We start from the raw sequence: 19872 nt of genomic DNA, 5'->3' as shown, positions 1-19872 counted from the left end.
ACTTTCAATACCAGTTTTTGAGACAAAATACTAGGTTGACGACATAATTTTTCATTATGAATTTTTGAGGTACCATTTTTAAACATGATATCCAGTGCCTCATTGCACCTTCACTAATTACATCCCTCATAAACATCATATAGTTAGTTCCCAATAGATTTCAATGAGTTTATAGTTTTTTGACAAAAGAAATTTAATAACTGTTCTCACATGCCAATTGTCAGGATTTTCTTAAGCAGCACACATTTTAAACACTTCTAAAAAATAAACAAGATTTGTCACTGTCCTTCATATAGAGCAGCTTGATCTATACTGAGTTAGAATAACAATGACCACAAGTTAGCACTGCTATCCCCACTTTCTTGTGAACATCAGCGAAATGTAAGTTAGTTTCTGGATAGCCCTTGAACCGTTGAGACTTTGAATTTATTCAAGTCTTATTAAATAGCCTTATTAATGAACAATAATGCAGTTAGTAATGGTTTATCATACACATTTGCACCATACTTACTGCATCCATGATATACTAGGTGATTCAAAGAGGACTTCAAAATTTTAAAATCATATAAAAATTTATTCAGATAACTAACAGAATCAGTTGAAGTTTCATTTCATAGAAAAAATCAAATTTTGACTCGCTTTGTTCATTAATACCAAATTTAGCCACCAGTGCTGTCAGCAGTGTTGTTAAAAGTGGATACATTTACTATATTAACAAACAGCGAGCAGAATGTGCTTGCTGTGTATTTTGCACAACTTACAGTCAGCAACTGCAGTTTAATGTAATTTTCATAGGGTATGTTAGGGAGCCTTCTAGTAGGCATACAATTTACTCTTGGTATCAAACCTTTGTTGAGACAGATTGTTCTGTTAAACATATAAAATTACCAGGATGCCCATACATCCCTGAAGCAGCTGTGGAACAATTCAGAGGAAGCTCACCATAGTTCGAAGAAATCAACTCAATGTGTGTCACAAGAGATTGGCGTTCCACAAACGACTCTTTGGCATGTATTATTCAAATGATTGCTCTTGAAGCCATACCAACTAACCATGGATCAACATTACAGATGACAACTAAGTTGGTTAGCTGCAGTTTTATGTGGAAATGATGGATAGAATTGCAGACAACGATACATTTTTAGGAAACATAATTTTTAATGATGAGTCAACATTTCACATCAGTGGCAAGCTGAACACCCATAACTGCTAAATATGGTGTATCGGAAACCCTCTTGAAACTTTGCAGCGCATTTGTGATAGTCCTAAGGTCAATGTTTTTGTGCCCTAAGCAAACAAAGACTATACAGCCCATCCTTCTTCCATGAGGCAACCATAAATGGTATTGTTTATCTGGACATGCTTCAAAATTTTCTAATCCCTCGGTTAGACGATGATGACAAGATGGACGCCATTACTATCAGCAAGATGGGGCTTCACCTCACTGCTGTCTAGAAGTCAGATTTTCTTGGTACTCGAGTCCCAGGTTGATGGATTGGTTGTGAAGGTCCAATTTAATGGCTACAAATCTGGGGAGCCAGGTGGCCATGCAATTGGACAGCTTTTACCTCTGCCTGTCTTGCTGGCTTCAGTCTGGAATGAAATTGACTTCAGGTGGGATGTATGTTGCGTTACAAATGGAAGCCATATCAAACTAAAGTGAATGTTGTGTGACAAACTTGATGTGCTTTTCTATAAAATGAGACCTCAACCGAATCTGTAAGTTATCTAAGTAAATTTTTGTATGCTTTTAATTTTTTTTATGCTTTGAAGTCATTTTTGAATCACCCAATATTTCTTATAAGAATCATTAATAACAAATCTTTTAGATACTCTTGCCATTTATTAATAATAAATTCTTTACTGTTTTGGTGTATATCTTTATTATATTCTGATAGATTTATATAAGAATCATATTCTTTACAAATTTAATGTAAACTAGAGGCTTTAGTGAAGAAAGTTTAGTATAGTGTAGAAGTTGATTTCAAACATTGATGTTTCTATAATTTGATATTTCCTTTATTATATATTGTAGTTTAGTATGCTTTGTAATTTGTGCAATAAAATTTATGTACAAACCAGTATTTCAAATTAACATGGTTTTTTTTAAATTGTTTTACTTTTCATACTGTTTTAAGTGATACAAATACTGTAAGTTCATAAATAATTGCATTTACAGAAATAAAATAAATCTTGGTTTGAGACAATTCTAATAGTTTGAGAAGCATTATTAGTGTAATAAGTAATTCATTAATGAGCAATCTTTACTTAGAAAATTATGCTATATTAAAACAATTGATATTTGCTTTTTCAAAAAACAAATTATGCCTACATTCATTAGTAAGTTATTCCCAGCAATTCTGTAAATGTTTTCCTAATTAAAAGATAAGAAATAACTATATTTTAGGTGGATCCTGTTCACATATTTATTCTGTTTGAAAAAAATAGTTTATACTTTAGAAATTGCATAAGTTATAACCTCCTGTCACAGTTGTATGATGATAGAATTGGTTTAAGTCATTAAAAATTCTTTTGAAAAAAATATTTTTTATAACAAGAATGTATTTTTTATTTGAAAGAGAAGAGTTTTTGCTCTTGAGGTTCAGCAGTGTGAATTTCCTTGTTAACATAGTTGTATTAATTTTTTTATGTATCTGATTGTATATTTATTGTGTAAATCATGATGATTTATACATTCTACTGTATTTATATTCTGATTATAAAAGTTATTATAAGATTTGATTACAAAACTTAATAGTATGTTCCCACATACGAGGTGCTACCCAAAAGTTTGGGGAATTTGAATTTCGCGTGCGAACCATTGCTGGTACGACCTGCTGCCGCTAGATGTGGCTAACAGTACTCTTTATGAATCAGTATTCCAACAGCTGTGAAAGTGAGAGGCTGCATTGTTGACTTTTGTGCAGTTGTGTAACGTTGTGTTTTACTGCTTCGGCGAAGTTCTAAATGGCAGATTTTAAAGAGGAAAGAACCTGCATCAAATTTTGCTTCAAGCTTAAAAAAACTGGTGCAGAAACCCATCGCATGCTTGTGGAAGAACTTGGTGACAATGCTATGACTGAAAGTAAAACTTTTTTCTGGTACAAACGATTCAAAGATGGACGAACAACAGTCGATGACGATGAGCGTTCAGGAAGACCATCAACAAGTACAACACCAGAAAACATCGTGAAAGTGCGAGAGGCTATTGTTGCAGATCGTAGACAAACAATCCACAATGTTTGTGCAATCATACAAGTGTCATATGGGTCTGTGCAATGCATCTTGTCGGACAATTTGAACATGAGATGCATTGCTGCAAAATTCGTGCCGAGACTGTTGAACAGCAACCAGAAACAAAATCGTGTTGCCAAGTTTACCGTGGTCAAAAAAAAGCACGCCAAGTTTGCAGCAATGTGAAGTCCATGATGATTGTTTTTTCTCAACATCAAAGGCATTATCCGTAAGGAATTTTTTCCTCTTGGTCAAACTATTAATGGGATGTTCTATTGTGACGTTTTGAAGCAGTTATGTGAAAGCATTAGGCACAAACATTCAGATCTGTGGGGTAACAACAGCTGAGTTCTGCACCATGACAACGCGCCCGCGCACACATTGCTAGCCGTTCAGAATCTCTTTGCTTCCAAAAAGACGGTAGTGATTCCCCATCCACCCTGTTCGCCTGACCTTGCCACGTGCGATTTTTTTCTCTTTCCGAAAATAAAATTTCAACTGAAATGCCATAGTTTTAGCACAATTGCGGAGATTCAGGAAGAAACACGTGCTTCGAACACTTACACCTGCAGACTTCCAGGGATGAATGGAATGATGGGAAAAATGCTGGGATCACTGTATCAATGCCCAAGAGGATTACTTTGAAGGAGACAGCAGAAATTATAAGTTATGGTAAGCTATTTTATTTTTATAGTAAAATTCCCAAACTTTTAATATTAGAATAAGAAATAAATCCTAAAATTTTATTAAAATCAGAAATAGAAACCTAAACATAATGTACAACTTCTGGATTTAATATATATTGTTATTATTAAACAATTAACAATTTTTATTTGTTGTTTATTATTTATAATGATGTTACAGCACTTTTGGATGAGAAATATGGCCAGGCGATATTAGCTGGTGATCCAAGGCAACTTGGTCCATCTATATTTTCCAATTATGCTAAAAGTTATAGTCTGGGAGAGTCACTGTTATCACGTTTACTAAGTACATTCCCATATAAACGTGATGTGATAAGTTTTCCTGATACATGTGGTTTTGATCCACGTGTCATTACCAGGCTGGTGTACAATTATAGATCACTTCCAGAAATATTAAATCTTCCTAGTAGTATGTTTTACGACAGTTCGCTAGTTCCTCAGGTCAGAAGATATAATTACTACTATTATTTAAGTACAATTATCTTTATGTTATAAGGTGTGAAATTATCTGTTATAGATTCTCACTTTCTTGGACTGTGAATTAGTATCAAAAAATGAAATTTAAAATTCACTGTCAGTGTTATATTGCGATTGAATCCAAATGCTGTCTAATTCTTTTATATAGATGATTTATTATAAACACACATCATTTGCAATCACCATTTGTCAGTAGCTGTTGAATGTGTTTAATCAGTTCTTTGAAACCTACTTTCTTAAGAGATGGTAAAAAAATAAAAGTTATAAAAGAAAACCTTATAAAATAATTTGAATTTTTCTTTTAACAAATCGTAGGGATTTGAAAGTAAGTCAGTTAATATGCAACCGACACAAATCATATAAATATTGCACTTGATTACCCAACTGTAATGTTACTTACAACTTGTTTATGCCAACTTGAGTTGCCAACTGGCACCTCAGCTACTAGTTAGGCTTCTTTTTTTACAAATACTGAACAAATAGCAGAATCTCCGGATCATTTCAAACAGATGAGAATGAAATGAGCCTCAATAAAGAAGTTGCTACCTTGACAGCTCCTAGAACTTCTAGTTTGATGGCAGGGATGCAGCCAAGGCACCAGTTGGCGCAGTTCCTTTGGTACTATTGTATGGATGAAAAATAATTATTCTTCATCTTCTTCTTTTTCTTTGTATAGGAGGGCAAAGACAATCAACCCACACAGAAACTACTTTTAATTAGGGTATTTTACCACTTTGCCCACACTCATGTAGCTTCAATAATTAATCAAGTTTTAACAGAAGAAATTATAAATGAATTATGTAGAATACATTTTCATTTTTATAATATTATTTTACTTATAATATTATTACAAGATCCTTTGAATAAAAATAAATGATGTGAATAAATTTTTTCTCTCTTTTCAATTTCAGTGATAATTGATTAGATTTTATCCAATTAATGTACTTTCTTTTTCTTGACCATGGGTATTTTATAAAGCAAAATTGTCTTCAAAATGTGACTTTTAAAATATTTATTTTGGTTCACTTGCAAAATCTTAGTGAAGAGTAGAAAATGAATACCTTATAAATCAGTTGCATATTTTACTAGTGAAAAAATGGTAAACTGTTGCTAATTATCATTTAGTTTCTGATTTTCCATACAACATATATATATATATATATATATCAGATGTGTTTTACCACGCAAGTTAAACATGTTTGCCCGTTGATAATCATATATTTTTCTTATAGAGATTTTTAACTTATATTTTATTTAGTGCAATGAGAAGTATTTATTTATATATATATGTATATATATATACACACACATAACTAACAATAAATATAAATATATTATCCATTGTATCAATAAAAAACACCAAAAAGAAGGCCAATGGTGGATTGTGCCAAATGAGGTGGTGTATCGAGAAATAGAGCCTGTTACTGATACTATGCGGAAAAAAAGAATCTCTTTCTTCGGTCATCTCATAAGGACACCGCAAACAAGACTGTCAAGAAATATCATTGAAAAGCTCTGGTTCCAAAAGCTAGAAGTAAGATGGATCAAAGAAATTAGAGAAGATATGAAAGAATTGGGAATTTCCCTGACTGACATACAGAATAAAACTGGAAAAATTACAAAGCTAAAAGATAAAAGCATTAGATTTAAACAAAAGACAGACAAACGACAAAATACAACGAAGAGGGTGTTTACGGATGAAGAAAAGAAAGCAAGATCTGAACGGATGAAGAAATACTGGGCAGCTCGAAAGAGTAAAATAACACGCTTTTCTCAGAAAAGATCCAACTAAAATTGACTTAAGTGGTCCCATGTTGGCCGTAAAAGCATAATAATAATAATAATAATATTATCCATTTATAAATATATATAAACAAAAGTTTTTCCACTGTTTCAAACTTATTTCAATGTACATAAGAATAAAAGTTTAACATTTAACTGATTTTATTTTATTGTCATTAATAATTGATTCATTTACATAATTAAAGAAAGGAATGTTGTTCTTTATACCTGAAATAAAACTTTAAATAATGTTAGAGAAGCAATTTTTTCTGAAAAGTATAAAATACCATGATTATATGAGAAAGACATAAGCATTATGATCTGTATAGAAGGTTTTAACATTAGCCTAACATTTTTATTTATTTCCTTCATATATAGTTTGTATTTATGTGTGTATTTTTTCATATTTAGATTAAAGAAGTTGGTTCTGAAGAAGCAAGGATATTATTGAGCTTAAAAGATGAGCTACCTTTGAGAGATGATACAACTGAGGATGAGTTGAAGAGAATATTGCCCCCTGCCCTTGTATTTCATGGTGTCAGAGGTGTAAATTTCCAAGAAGAAGATTCACCTTCTTGGTTTAACCCACAAGAAATGGTTCAAGTTATTTTTTATGTTAATGTGTTTTATAAAGTTGGTTTAACCGCTGATGAGATTGGTATTGTTACTCCGTATCAAAAACAGGTCATTGTATTTTATTTTTTTATTATATTTAAGTGAGTAGTAGTGTACTCTTTTGGTACCACTTGGCAGTAAATTGGATACAATCAATATTTCAAAATGTAATTTAATTTAGATATGTTGTAATTTTGTTATTCTTAAAGTTGTTAGGATGTGTTAGTGTTGTGTTAACAGAAGGCAAAACTCTTCTTCGCATTGAGAAAGCAAAACTGATTTTAATAATTAACATTTTGACAGTTTTCCTGGCATTAAAATCAGCTTCATTTCCTGCTTAGGAAATATATAACCTTGTCAGCATATAGGATGTAGTTGGGCATGTAAGTTAATTCGTTTGGAATTATTTGGTAACCTTATGTTTTATTAAGAATCTTTGTCTTTACAACCTTCAGAAATGAAATTGCATTTTGAAATAATCAATGGCACATAGCTAATACAAAAGTGCTGTTTTTTTTCTTGTTTTCTTTTAATATTGGCTGATAAAGTCATCAGAAACACAATTATTTACATTTGTGCAAAAATTAGCTGTTATTTTACAACTTATATCTATTTGCTAGAAAATTGTTAGAAATCTTTTCATATAGGCAGTATTATCTAACCATTACTTAGAAACTACATAGACTTCATAGCTGTGCTAAAATCCCATGAATTATTTGGTAATTTTGTGTGATTAGAAAATGTCTATTTTTGGACTCTTATGTACTTAGAAATAAACATTCAGAACTTTTTCCTTTACTTTCTAATTCTTTCCAAGCATTTTCTTTAAATGAATATTTGATATGAATTAGAGAATTTATTTGTGGTAAAATCTTATAAAAGAAATTGATAAATTTGTCATATCTGAAGACATTCCAAATTAATTTAATTCTCAAAGCCAATGTAGAAAGTAAAAACTTTAAGGAATATAAAATGAGAAGATACGTGAAAAGGTGTTAAAAAATCTAGGATGTTAATAATCTAAAAATATAATATTGTTACTAAAGTAAAAGAATATAAAAAATCTGTCAAATGAGTAATAACATGAAATGTAATCATATTACATATGATTTAAGAAATAATTGCTGTGTAAAGATCTGCACAATTTTTTTTTTAATTTGATTCAGTGATAAATACTAGTGTAAATACTAGATAAATACTAGTGTACTGTAGTTATTACAGTTTTTCTTCATGTTATTACTCATATGACAGGATTTTATATTTCTTTTACTTTAGTGACAATATTATATTTTTAGATTATTAACATCCTAGATATTTAATAACTTCAATTGTCCAGATTTTCACTTTTGTTATTTCTTAAAACACAGGTATGAGAAGTTATCTCTAAAGTAAAGAAGACTGTTTCATTGTAAAAAACTGTATTCTGTAAACTTAATAAATTTTTTTTTTTCTCTTAAATTACATACCTTATATTACTTCTCCATATAATTGCCACTTGAATTTAAGACATTTATTGTAGCGATACACCAGCTGTATGCCCGATATGCCCGTATCGTATTCTTCTGCCATCAGTCCACTTAGCCACTGATTAACAGCATTTTTAAGTTCATCACCCACGAATTGCTTACCACTCAAAAATTCTTTCAATTTCCCAAAGAAATAGTAATCAGAAGGAGCTAAGTCTGGACTATATGGTGTGTGATCATAAATTTCCCATCCAAATGTTCTCATTAAATTGCATGTCGGACCTGCAACATGTGGACATGCATTATCGTGCAGCAAGACGATGCTGGCAGTCAGCTTCCCGCATTGCCAATTTTGAATGGTGTGCCATAACTTATGTAGTTTTGTAGTAGGCTTCTGCATTTATAGTCATTCCGTGAGGCATGAAATCAATCGGCAGTATGCCAAACCGATCCCAAAAGACTTTCGCCATCAGTTAGCGTCCAAATGGCTGTGGCTTGACCTTCGTCAGTCTGGTTGGTGATTGAGGATGATGCCATTCACTTGACTGTTGTTTTCTCTCTGGTGTGTTTTATGAAATCCATGTTTCATTGCCACTAACAAATGAATTAAGGAACTCAACATCTTTTTCTGTGCAGCGCATCAGAAATTCCAAAGCAGATCCCATTTGGATTTTTTTGTGACATTCTGTTAAGACATGCGGCACCCAATATGCATAAACCTTTCTGAAGCCTAAACGGTCATGAAAAATGTGACCAATAACAACTCTTGAACATCAGGAAAAAGAAGGGCCAGGTCAGAAATTGTTGAGTGACAATCATTTCTGATTTCATTATCGACGTGTTTCAACAAGTCGTCGATGATTGTCAAGGGCTTCCCTGAACGTTCTTCATCGTGCACATTAATCCTGTTATTTCTAAACCTTTCAAACCATTCTCTTTGATGTTTCTTTCATTCATTACATTAACATCGTATTCAGCAACCAACTGCCTATGAATTTCAGCCAGCTTAACGTTTTGATGGTTTAAAAAATGTATGACTCCACGTATTTCACAGTTGGTGGCAACATCGATTTTCCTATGCATTTTATAATGTAATAACTCACATGTAATCAAAGATACTACAATGCGACAACTTACAGATAACAAAGCAATGTGTACATTACTAGCGTGGCCATGAACGACACAAGTTCACCAACCTTAAGGAGAGAAGTTTCTTAGTAATCCTTACTTTAGAGATATCACTCGTATATTGAACTTAAAAGTGGAATTGATGACATTAACTTCAGTCATTTATAGAAAACTGTTTACTGAATGCGGCTTTGGTTATTTGACATTTCACTTTACTACCTTCAATTTCAGAATGCTATTCATTGAAATATTCCAGCTGTTGTAGAACATTAAGTTGTAAAGGATGCAGATCACCATCTTACACAGGAACTGAAAAATATTCTTGTTTTATAGGCTTTTTCCCCCTGTAGAATTTACATCAATTGTATTGAATACCTTTAAATAGAAATTAAATTTAAATTTAAATATAAAATATTAGAAAAATGATTGTTTAATTACACAGTTAATAAATAATAACATTTCATAAATAATGATTTTGCATACTCCTCGTATGTATATAATTTATTTTTGTTTTTAGTTTATTTTAATGAAAATGTTGTCAGTATGATAATAAACATTTACAATTATCCATACAATTAACATTTTATCTTTCCCTTTTTTTTTAGTTTAGTAATTTATCTCTTGTTAATTTCTTGGAATATTCAATGCAAAATTTATCAAGTAAAATAAGACCTTTTTTTCTATGTTTAGTATTGCTTACCTTTCTTAGCCTTTTTTTTTTTTTTTTAATATTTTAAATTGTTTATATTTTTATTTGAATTTTATTTTTCATATTTTTGTAGTTCTATACAATACTAAACATAGTAATTAAAACAATTTTAAAATAAATGCCTTTTAACCTACACTATCTGTCATCACATTACCTTATCAATGTGCCTCAAACTTATGTTTTGCAGATGTTAACAAAGTTTTAAGTGAAATCGTCTGGCACACACATTTTCAGGCATTTTGTATCAACTTAATTTTCTAACTTTTTCATGTATTAATTCATTTTATGCACATTTGGTTTTTGTTTCCGCTGTTTCTATCTGTTTCATTATTTTAACGGGAATGTTTCATTGAAAATTATGAAATCATTTAAAATATTTCATTCTGGTGTTATCCTGGTTTTAAATATAAATTTATTTATTTTTTTATAAAAATAATCACAGTGAATTCCTTTAGATGACACTATGTTTCTGGATTTCTGGAAGATGTCTTGCCAAGATGAAACCACTAGAATTAACAATTCTAATAACAAATTATTTTATAAATTCATTTGATTAATTCTTTTTTTTTTTTTTATTTATTACCTCAACTGTTTCCAAACCTGACTGCTAACTTTGAAACTAGATTAAACTAGAATTAAGTTACAATTAGCTTCCTGGTTTTCATGAAGTATAAAATAATTCTATTCCATTCTACATTATCAAATCGATGTGCAGATGCTGCATAGATACTTTGTTTTTGTTTGACTAACCTTCTAAGTTAAATCTGCATGCTTTCTACATTTAATGTTACCACAAGTAAATAATTTTTAATTAACATATATCTTTTATGTTGCTCTAGTTAGTAACCGTTTCTCTTTTACACAGGTGATGAAAATACGATCTTGCTTAAACAAGTTGGATATACCTTTACCAAAAGTTGGTTCTGTAGAGGAATTTCAGGGCCAAGAACGAATGGCAATAATATTATCGTTAGTGAGAAGTAGTTCAAAAGTGATTATTTATGATAATAAATATTCATTAGGATTCATATCATCACCTCAAAGATTAAATGTTGCTTTAACAAGAGGTAGAGCCATAGTTATTGTTATTGGTAACCCACATCTACTTTCTTGTGATCCTTATTGGAGAACTGTTTTAAAGTACTGCATTAAAAATAAAGCTTATTGTGGGTGTGACCTTCCATCAGCATTGGATGAATAGAACAGGAGGCATATGGAATAAAAAAATATAATGTTATAATCTGTTTTATTATTAGTATATGTTCATTAAAGATCTTTTTAATTGATCGTGATATACTTAGTACAATATTGTATTTATTGCTGCTCTAAAAATGTTTCATCTTTGCTGGTGAACATTATACAAACCTTTGATGAATACCTTCTCCTGAATGTATGATTATTTGTTTATTATTTTTTAATTTGTATTATTGACTTGTATTTATTTTTATATTATAGTTAGTCTGTGAGAATATTTATATTTATTATAAAAACATTTTTTATATTTAAAAAAAATTGATTCAGTTAACATGATTTAGCAAGTAATATAAAGAGAATATATTAATTGTAAAGATAATAGTGACAATTCTTTGTCCTATATCTTAAAAAGTCTAGAAAAAGTTTTTCCTTACAGTTACTAAGTCTTGACTTAAGCTTAACTATAATATGACCTATATTTTTGACCTACCTTATAACCTATATTTCTGAGTTATTTAAAATACTATTCATATATTTATTGGTTAGTAGAGTTAAATCACTGCACTCATTTTTTGTATATATTACAATTATTATCTGTATTCTATGACTACAACATACATTTTATAAGACTAAATTTGTAAAGCAGTTAATGGTCATTAGTTGATAGTGTTTTGGATTAAGTAGTAAAATTAGTTACTTTTGGTAAAATAATCTAATTAAAATATCTTGTTTTTTTTTTAATTCTAATTTGATGTTACTTTAGATTTTCCTTATGTGTTAATGGAATAAATAATTTTTTATCTTCGTATAGTGGTTTTATATACTTTTTTTTTATTTTTTTATCTTCTTCATTTCCACTGTTTTCTTTTTTTATATATTTATTTATGTACTAGCAATAATAAAGCCTGTTGCAAGAAAAAATTCAACAGGCGCAAGAGTACCCAGTATATTATATTTTATCTGTATCCTGTACAATATATGCTCTTTCTATGATAGAAAGTGTATAATCTGCAAATGGCTACTGATTTTCCTAAAGATCCTATTCTTTAGTTTCAGTTTTAAAATTAACCTTCCTGTTTCTGAAGATGTTTTGTATACTGTTATTTCTTAATCTAAATTCCTTACATTACTTATTGACTTACAATTTTAATTTGTATCTGCACTCTAGTGTGTTGTAATTTAGTTACACGGAAATTTTTCATAAACAATATTTTCTGAACTGGAAGTAACTTCCCTTGCTCTGGCCTGTGGATAATTGAACTTTTATATCATTGAATCTTTGCACTTTTGGCAATGCAGCATACAGCTGTCATGTCCAAACACTGGTTTAGGAAAGTAAGTATTTACCTTTCCATTGTTTGACCTTGTCATTTATTGATTGTTATTGCAAATGCAGGTTTTACAGGAAACTGTTGTCTTACTAATATAAAGGTTGAAGTTGAGACCAGAAGTTGAGTTCAACATGCAACCATAACATAACACAAAACAAAAGAAGTAAAAAAAAACCAAATAACCAAAACACTACAAATGTATGAAATCTTATAACACAAGAACAACAAAACTAAAATACAGGAAAGACCAAGCGAAACCCTAAATTCCTTCAGCAATCTGTTCTCTTGCCAGGTACCCGGTGAAATTTTCAATTACCCAATTGACCTTGTTTTTCCAATTTTCATGTAGATTTAACGTTCAGCCAACAAATAGTCGCTGTTTGCATAAGTTCATATTTTGTGCATTTGTAAATTACGTGGTATACATTTCCTTGTTGTCCACAATCTAGACACACACCTTTTATGACCTTTTATCAGGTCAAATTGCTGGAGTCTGTCTTGGAAGGCACCATGACTAGAAAGAAATTGTGTCGCGTACTTGTTAGGGTGAACGCAAGGGGTGCTCCGTAGACCAACAATGTCTGGGAAGAGATCATGCATATAATGCCCACCCTCTGCCTCATCCCATCTGACCTGCCATAAATCATTACCATGCCATTCTATTTCGAGAATACCTACCTTCATAGGAACGTGACGCAATTAAATCTATCAGTTTGATGCCTGCAATCACCAAGACTGCCTCCCAAAATAGCACGGTAACCTTCCATTACCATTAATAATACAAGGCGTTGAGCTCTTAATAATATATCCCCATAGCTTTTAAATTTTAGCCACGCGCTGTATATAGGATACTCATAGTCTTAAAGTTAAGACCTCAATCAGGATTGACCTCTTGTCGAATACCAAAGAAGTCCTTCTCTGTCATGTAATTAAGGTGCTTCTTGAACTGCAGTCTCTTGTCAAGAAACACCCTGAGGTACTTTTGAACTTCAACATATTTAATACAAAGGCCTGACATTGAAACACGAATCTGACGTCTCGCTGCCAAACGGCCTTTAAGAAGCATCATCATCATCATCATGGTCTTTTCCAGGCTGAATGTCATCTTATGTTGATGGTCCCCACAACTCAAGTATTTTGCATGACTGGGTGGCTTAGAACTCAATCTCCTCCATGAGCTTCCTTCAACCAGCCCACCATTGGCATAAGCAATAATGAGACACCTGCCAGGCAGTCTCAGCCGCTGAAGGGAATCAAACTACCATCCATAACAATGGACCCAACTAGCTACTCTGAGGATAACCCTTGAACAGTGTTTTTCCTGCCCTCATGGAGCAACACATCCTGATGCCTGAAGTAACTTTGCGTTACTCACAGTTCACTATCAGTGTATTGTCCTCTTTTGTAATTGATAAACAACAGAAGGCCAGCACAAGCTATTAAATGCACCGGAGATGTCCAGGAAAATTCCCAGGACATATTCCTCCTTGCTAGTAGCTCTTGCTAAACTCATCACATGGAGTATGGCATTCTTGGTATCTTTTCTCGGACAAAACTCGTACTTTTCGGGACAAAACCCGTTTTCCATCAATAAGCTTTGTGAGATCAGCCTCTCATTTATACGCAGGTACAGAACCTTTTCGAAGACCTTACCAATAACCGGCAGCAACGTCAAGGGCCTGTACCTGTAACTAAGTAACAACGGGATCCTTGTTCCCTCCTTTAAACGACAATTTAACACTCTTCTACCAACTTTCTGCGAAGTATCCTCCAAACAGTAATTTGTTAAACATGCATGTGATTGTTTTCATGCTAACCCCAACCAAGTGAACAATTAACCCCCAACTAGCTCTGCCGTTATTCCATTGAAGCCTGAAGCCGTGCCCCTACCTAAAATGTAGTTAACTTGACGCACTTCAGCATCTGTAATCTCCAAGGACCCCTGTGAAACTGAGTAACCTCTTGTCACACCTGCAGATGGTGTACGGTTTCTACAGTTTCACATCATCAGGCATAATTTGTGTAAGATCTCAGACATGTCTGAAATTACACCAAACTTGGTTAAGAGGGCAAACAGAAGAATGTTCTTATGTAGTTGGTGTTCCAATACCCTACAGACGACTCTAAGGATCCTTGTTTCCCTGTCATACAGGCTGAATAGGTTTGATTTCAAAATATAGCCCCAGCTTGAATGAATAATTTTCATTGCCAGCAATCGATTGTGCAATTGGTGGAGCCATAATCCACTCTGGCCAACAACGAATAAAAGTTACAGAAAGTAGCCCAAATAAAATATGAAATTAAAATGAAAAAAAAAACTATTAAATAATTATTAATCACTAATAAAAAAACAATAAAACATCAATTTAGAACAAACAATAAACTATACTGGAATCGGTGAATTCGATATATGACATATTGCATATCTAGTGCATCAATATACTTGTATAGTTAGATACAAGTATTAATTTTAAATATTGTACTATGTTAATAACATATACTGTTAAAAAGATTCAAAACACTTAGCAAGAAACTGACAAACAGCTCTACTGATAGCTGAAACAGCACTTGACTGCAATGTTGGCTGGAGCTGCAGTTGCTAACATGACATGGTAAGACCATACAACAGTGCCTCCACAGTTCAGCTTAAGTACTGTATGTTAAATCATACATTTTTCTTGTTAGCCCGTGGGAATCGCCATCATGTATTACTTCAGAGAATGATATGTATGAGTGTAAATGAAGTGTAGTCTTGTACAGTCTCAGGTTGACAATTTATGAGATGTGTGGTTAATTGAAACCCAACCACCAAAGAACACCGATATCCACAATTTAGTATTCAAATCCGTATAAAAGTAACTCTCGACTTTGAAATCAACTGATTTGCTATAATGAATTCACCACTAGATCAATCCGGTTGGTTATGTATAGTGGTTATCCAGTGGTCCATCTACATTATTTCTACTACATTTTATTACTTTCATTTTGCTCTATTTTTTATTTTCATGCAGTAGTTCTTGTGTAGGACTTTATCCATGTCATTCATTGTTTCTTTAAATCTTTTTTACTCTCGGCTAGAATTACTATTTCATCAGCAAGTGGTAGCATCTGTATCTTTTCACCTTGCACTGTTACTCTGGATCTAAATTGTTCTTTCACATCATTAACTGCTAGTTCTTTGTAAAGACTAAAAAGTAACGAAGGTAGGGAACATCATTGTTGGACTTCATTTTCTATTACAGCTTCTTTCATATGTTCTTTGATTATTACTGTTGCAGTTTGGTTCCTGTAAATGTTACCAATTGTTCTGTCTCTATACTTGAACCCAAAATTTTTAAAATGCTGACTATTTTATTCCAGTCTTATGTTGTAAAATGTCTTTTCTAAGTCTATTAATACCTTGCGTGTTGATTTGTTTTTCTTTAATCTTTCTTGTACTATTAATCAGTGCTAAAATTGCTTCCCTTATTCCTATACGTTTCCTGAAACCAAATTGGTCTTCTAACACTTCTTCCACTCTCTTCTCAATTCTTCTGTTCAGAATAATAGTAAGATTTTTGATTCATGAGTAGTTAAGCTAATTGTTCTGTATTCTTCACATCTGCTCCTGCTTTCTTTGGTATCATGACACTAACACTCTTTTTGAAGAATGATGGAACTTCCCCTTTTTTGTAAATATTACACACCAGTTTGAATAATCTATCTTTCGCTTCCTCACCTGCACTGCACAGTAATTCTGCAGATATCCTGTCTATTCCAGGAGCCTTTCTGCCATTTAAATTTTTTAATGCTTTATTAAATTCAGATCTTAGTATTGTATCTCCCTTTTCATTCCTTTGACTTCCTCTTCTTCTTTTACAACACCAATTTCTAATTTATTTCCTCCATATAACTCTTCAATATATTCTACCCACTTATCGACCTTTTCTTTCATATTATAAATCGGTGTACCATCTTTATTTGACAGACTATTAGATTTTAAATTATGTACCACAAAATTCTGCTTAACTTTACTGTATGCTCTGTCTATTTTACCTATGGTTATTTCTCTTTCTTTCCACTTGTGATTACTTTACTTTAATCCACTCTTTTACTAATCTGCACTTCCTCTTTATAGTATTCTTAAATGTGATAGTTCCTTTTTACCTTCTGCATCACTAGCATTCTTAAACTTACTGCGTTCATCCATCAGTTGCAATGTCTCCTCCGATATCTAAGGTTTTCTACCAGTTCTCTTTGTTCGTCGAAGTTGACTTCTGCTGATTTAAGAATTTCCTTTTTAACATTTTCCCATTCTTCTTCTACATTTTCTATCTTATATTTTTTACTCAGATCTCTTGCAATGTCCTCTCAAAAATCTTTTTTATCTCCTCTTCCTCAAGCTTCTTTAAATTCCACCAACTCATCTGACACCTTTTCTTCAGGTTTTTAAACCCCAATCTACATTTCATTATCACTAAATTATGGTTGCAATCAATGTTTGCTCCTGGATGTGCTTTGCTGTCAACGAGTTGATTTTTAAATTTTTGTTTAACCATGATATAATCTATCTGATACCTTGCAGTATCACCTGGCCTTTTGGTGTATATTCTTCTATTATGATTTTTAAACTGGGTGTTGGCATTTACTAAATTATACTTCGTGCAGAACTCAATTAGTCGGTACTCGCTTTCATTCCTTTTGCCCAGCTCGTATTCACCCACAATATTTCCTTCCATACCTTTTTGATGCTTGCATTCCAATCTCCAACTATTATTAAATTTTCATCCCTTTTTATGTGTTTAATTGCTTTATCAATTTCTTTGTATGCACACTCTACTCCATCATCTTCATGGGCACTTGTAGCCATGTAAATGTTAACAATTGTTGTTGGCTTAGGTTTTGATTTTATCCTTACTACAATGATTTTATCGCTATGCTTTTTGAAATACTCTATTCTCTTCCCTATAATCTTGTTCATTATGAAACCTACTCCTGCCTGCCCTTTATTTGATACTGAGTTAATTATTCTAAAATCACCTGACCAAAAGATGTTTTCATCTTCTCACTCAACCTCGCTAATTCCTACTACATCTACATTTAACCTATCCATTTCCCTATTTAAATTTTCTAACCTACCTACCTTTTTCAGACTTCCACGTTCCGAACCGTAAAATGTTATTTTTTAACTTAATGGTTACCCCTTCCTTAGTAGTCCCCACCTGGAGATCTGAACAGGAGACCAGTTTACCTCCAGAATATTTTACCAAGGAAGGCGCCAACATGTTTGTTACATAAAAATGCAGAGAGCTACATGTTCTTGGAAAAAACAGCTGTAGTTTTCCATTCCTTTCAGCTGTACTCAAAAACTGAATGATGTTGATATGACTGTGTAAGTCCTCCTGACCCTCAACAATTAATGAAAGAGCTGCTGCTCTCTTCTAGGAATTATTACTTAGTCTGGCTCTCAACAGATACCTCTCTGATAGGTTCACCCTTGGTCCAGCTACTTTGTATAACTGAGCACTCAGGCACCCTCATCATTGACAAGGTCTCATAATTCATAGAGGGAGTTATAATGTTTATAGGATGAATAATGTAGTGATACTGAAGTAAGGCAATGGTTTCATTCATTTCATGAAGGATGAATGAATGTTTATGATGAAGAATGCTGTGGCTGGCTGTCTATGATAACAGATGATTTGATAGAAAAAAATTGACTCTTCACTATGTCATAATTACCTTTAATACTTTCTGATGCCCCGACGGGGAGTCTTATTCTTTAAGACTTTGGGGGTTGGCGTCCCCACGGGCCTAGCCTCCGCAGCTTTTCTTCCCACTATACAATGAGCTGCGGAACACTTTACATTTTACACATATACTACACCAAGAACACTACATAAATTACAACATACACACATACACAATTACACAACAACAACCTACACTGATATTTCTTACATTTACACTCGGTGGTGTTGCGACATCTTACGAAACGCAACCGTAACCCAAGGTGGGAACAAATCGTGCCGATGGGTGAATGGCTCTACGTAGTGAGTCTCGAACGATGTCCTCTGGGCACCAGGGCGAACCCAGTTGTATTTAGCTCTAGCTGCAGTACGCGTGCGCTCTGCTGGAGTGGTCCATTTTTCGCCGGTACTCGTGGGACCAAAATTTCAGTTCCAATAACAAACACAATGATGGTTGGTGGTCCATCTGAAAAAACCACCAATTTAAGTCTTGCGAAGAGACCTCGATCAGCTTCGTCTGACGAGGATAAAAGTCCTATGGAAGAGAACTCCAAATCGTTAAACTTGAACACTAAAAATATCCGATTCATTGTTCTCCGAAATAGTCAGGAAGGTGGCTCCCTCCAAAAGGTTTCACCTTTCCTTATAAATAAAACTCTAACAGGTGCAAGTGGCTCCCCAAAGAACATCAGGAAATTACGCGACGGATCGATTCTAGTTGAAACATTCAACGACGAACAGAGTCGATCAATCTTACGTCTCCGTAATATGGGTGGTATAAATATAAGTGCTGAAAGCCACAAAACTTTAAATACGAGCAGGGGTGTAATTTTTTGTCGAGACCTCTTAGATATACATATCGATGAAATAGTTGACGAGCTTTGCCACCAAGATGTTGTAGAAGTGACACGTATAATGAGACGGCAGAACGGAACAGAAGAACCGACACCGTCTCTTATATTAACATTCAATCTCCCTGTTCCACCAGAGAAGATTAAAGTGGGTTACCTCTCGGTTCGGGTACGACCATTCATACCCAACCCACGGCGATGTTTCAGATGCCAAGGTTTTGGTCACACTACAACATCTTGTACAAAAACCGAGATCTGTGCTCGATGTGCTAAAGAAGGTCACAATGACACTAACTGCGAAGAAAGTGAAAAATTCGCAAACTGCAGTGGTCCACATACAGCTCGCTCCCGAGATTGCCCAACTTTTAAAGAAGAAAAGGCAATTCTCAAAATCTGTACGGAGCAAAAACTATCTTTTCCGGCTGCACGTAGAGAATATAAAAAGATAAACAATTCACGGAACCTGGTTAAACCAGACGTATCTTTTGCCACCGCTACATCTAAACAAATTCCTACAAATGCTAATAATCAGCAGTGCGGATCCTGCAATGAACTTAAAAAACTTGTTCAGATGCTATCTGATCAAGTAGCTTCACTTACAGCCACTATCTCAGAGCTGACAAAAATGAATAAAAAGTCCTCCGTCGTAGCT

General features: G+C 33.1%; 1 protein-coding gene across 1 annotated transcript in view; it reads left to right on the top strand.

Moving 5' to 3' along the window:
* The window catches only part of armi (probable RNA helicase armitage), a 72731-nt gene extending 60614 nt beyond the window's left edge, over positions 1-12117 (top strand). The window contains exons 14-16 of the mRNA XM_075369328.1: positions 4099-4379; positions 6609-6881; positions 10981-12117. Of these exons, the coding sequence (XP_075225443.1) occupies positions 4099-4379; positions 6609-6881; positions 10981-11316 (890 nt within the window). The 3' untranslated portion in view covers positions 11317-12117. The remainder of the gene's footprint in view (positions 1-4098; positions 4380-6608; positions 6882-10980) is intronic.
* Positions 12118-19872: the final 7755 nt, after the last annotated feature.

The sequence above is a fragment of the Lycorma delicatula genome, chromosome 6 (genome assembly GCF_047948215.1).
Source record: "Lycorma delicatula isolate Av1 chromosome 6, ASM4794821v1, whole genome shotgun sequence".
Lineage (NCBI taxonomy): Eukaryota > Metazoa > Arthropoda > Insecta > Hemiptera > Fulgoridae > Lycorma > Lycorma delicatula.
Note: the sequence above shows the minus strand (reverse complement) of the source record. Positions and strands in the feature narration are given on the sequence as shown.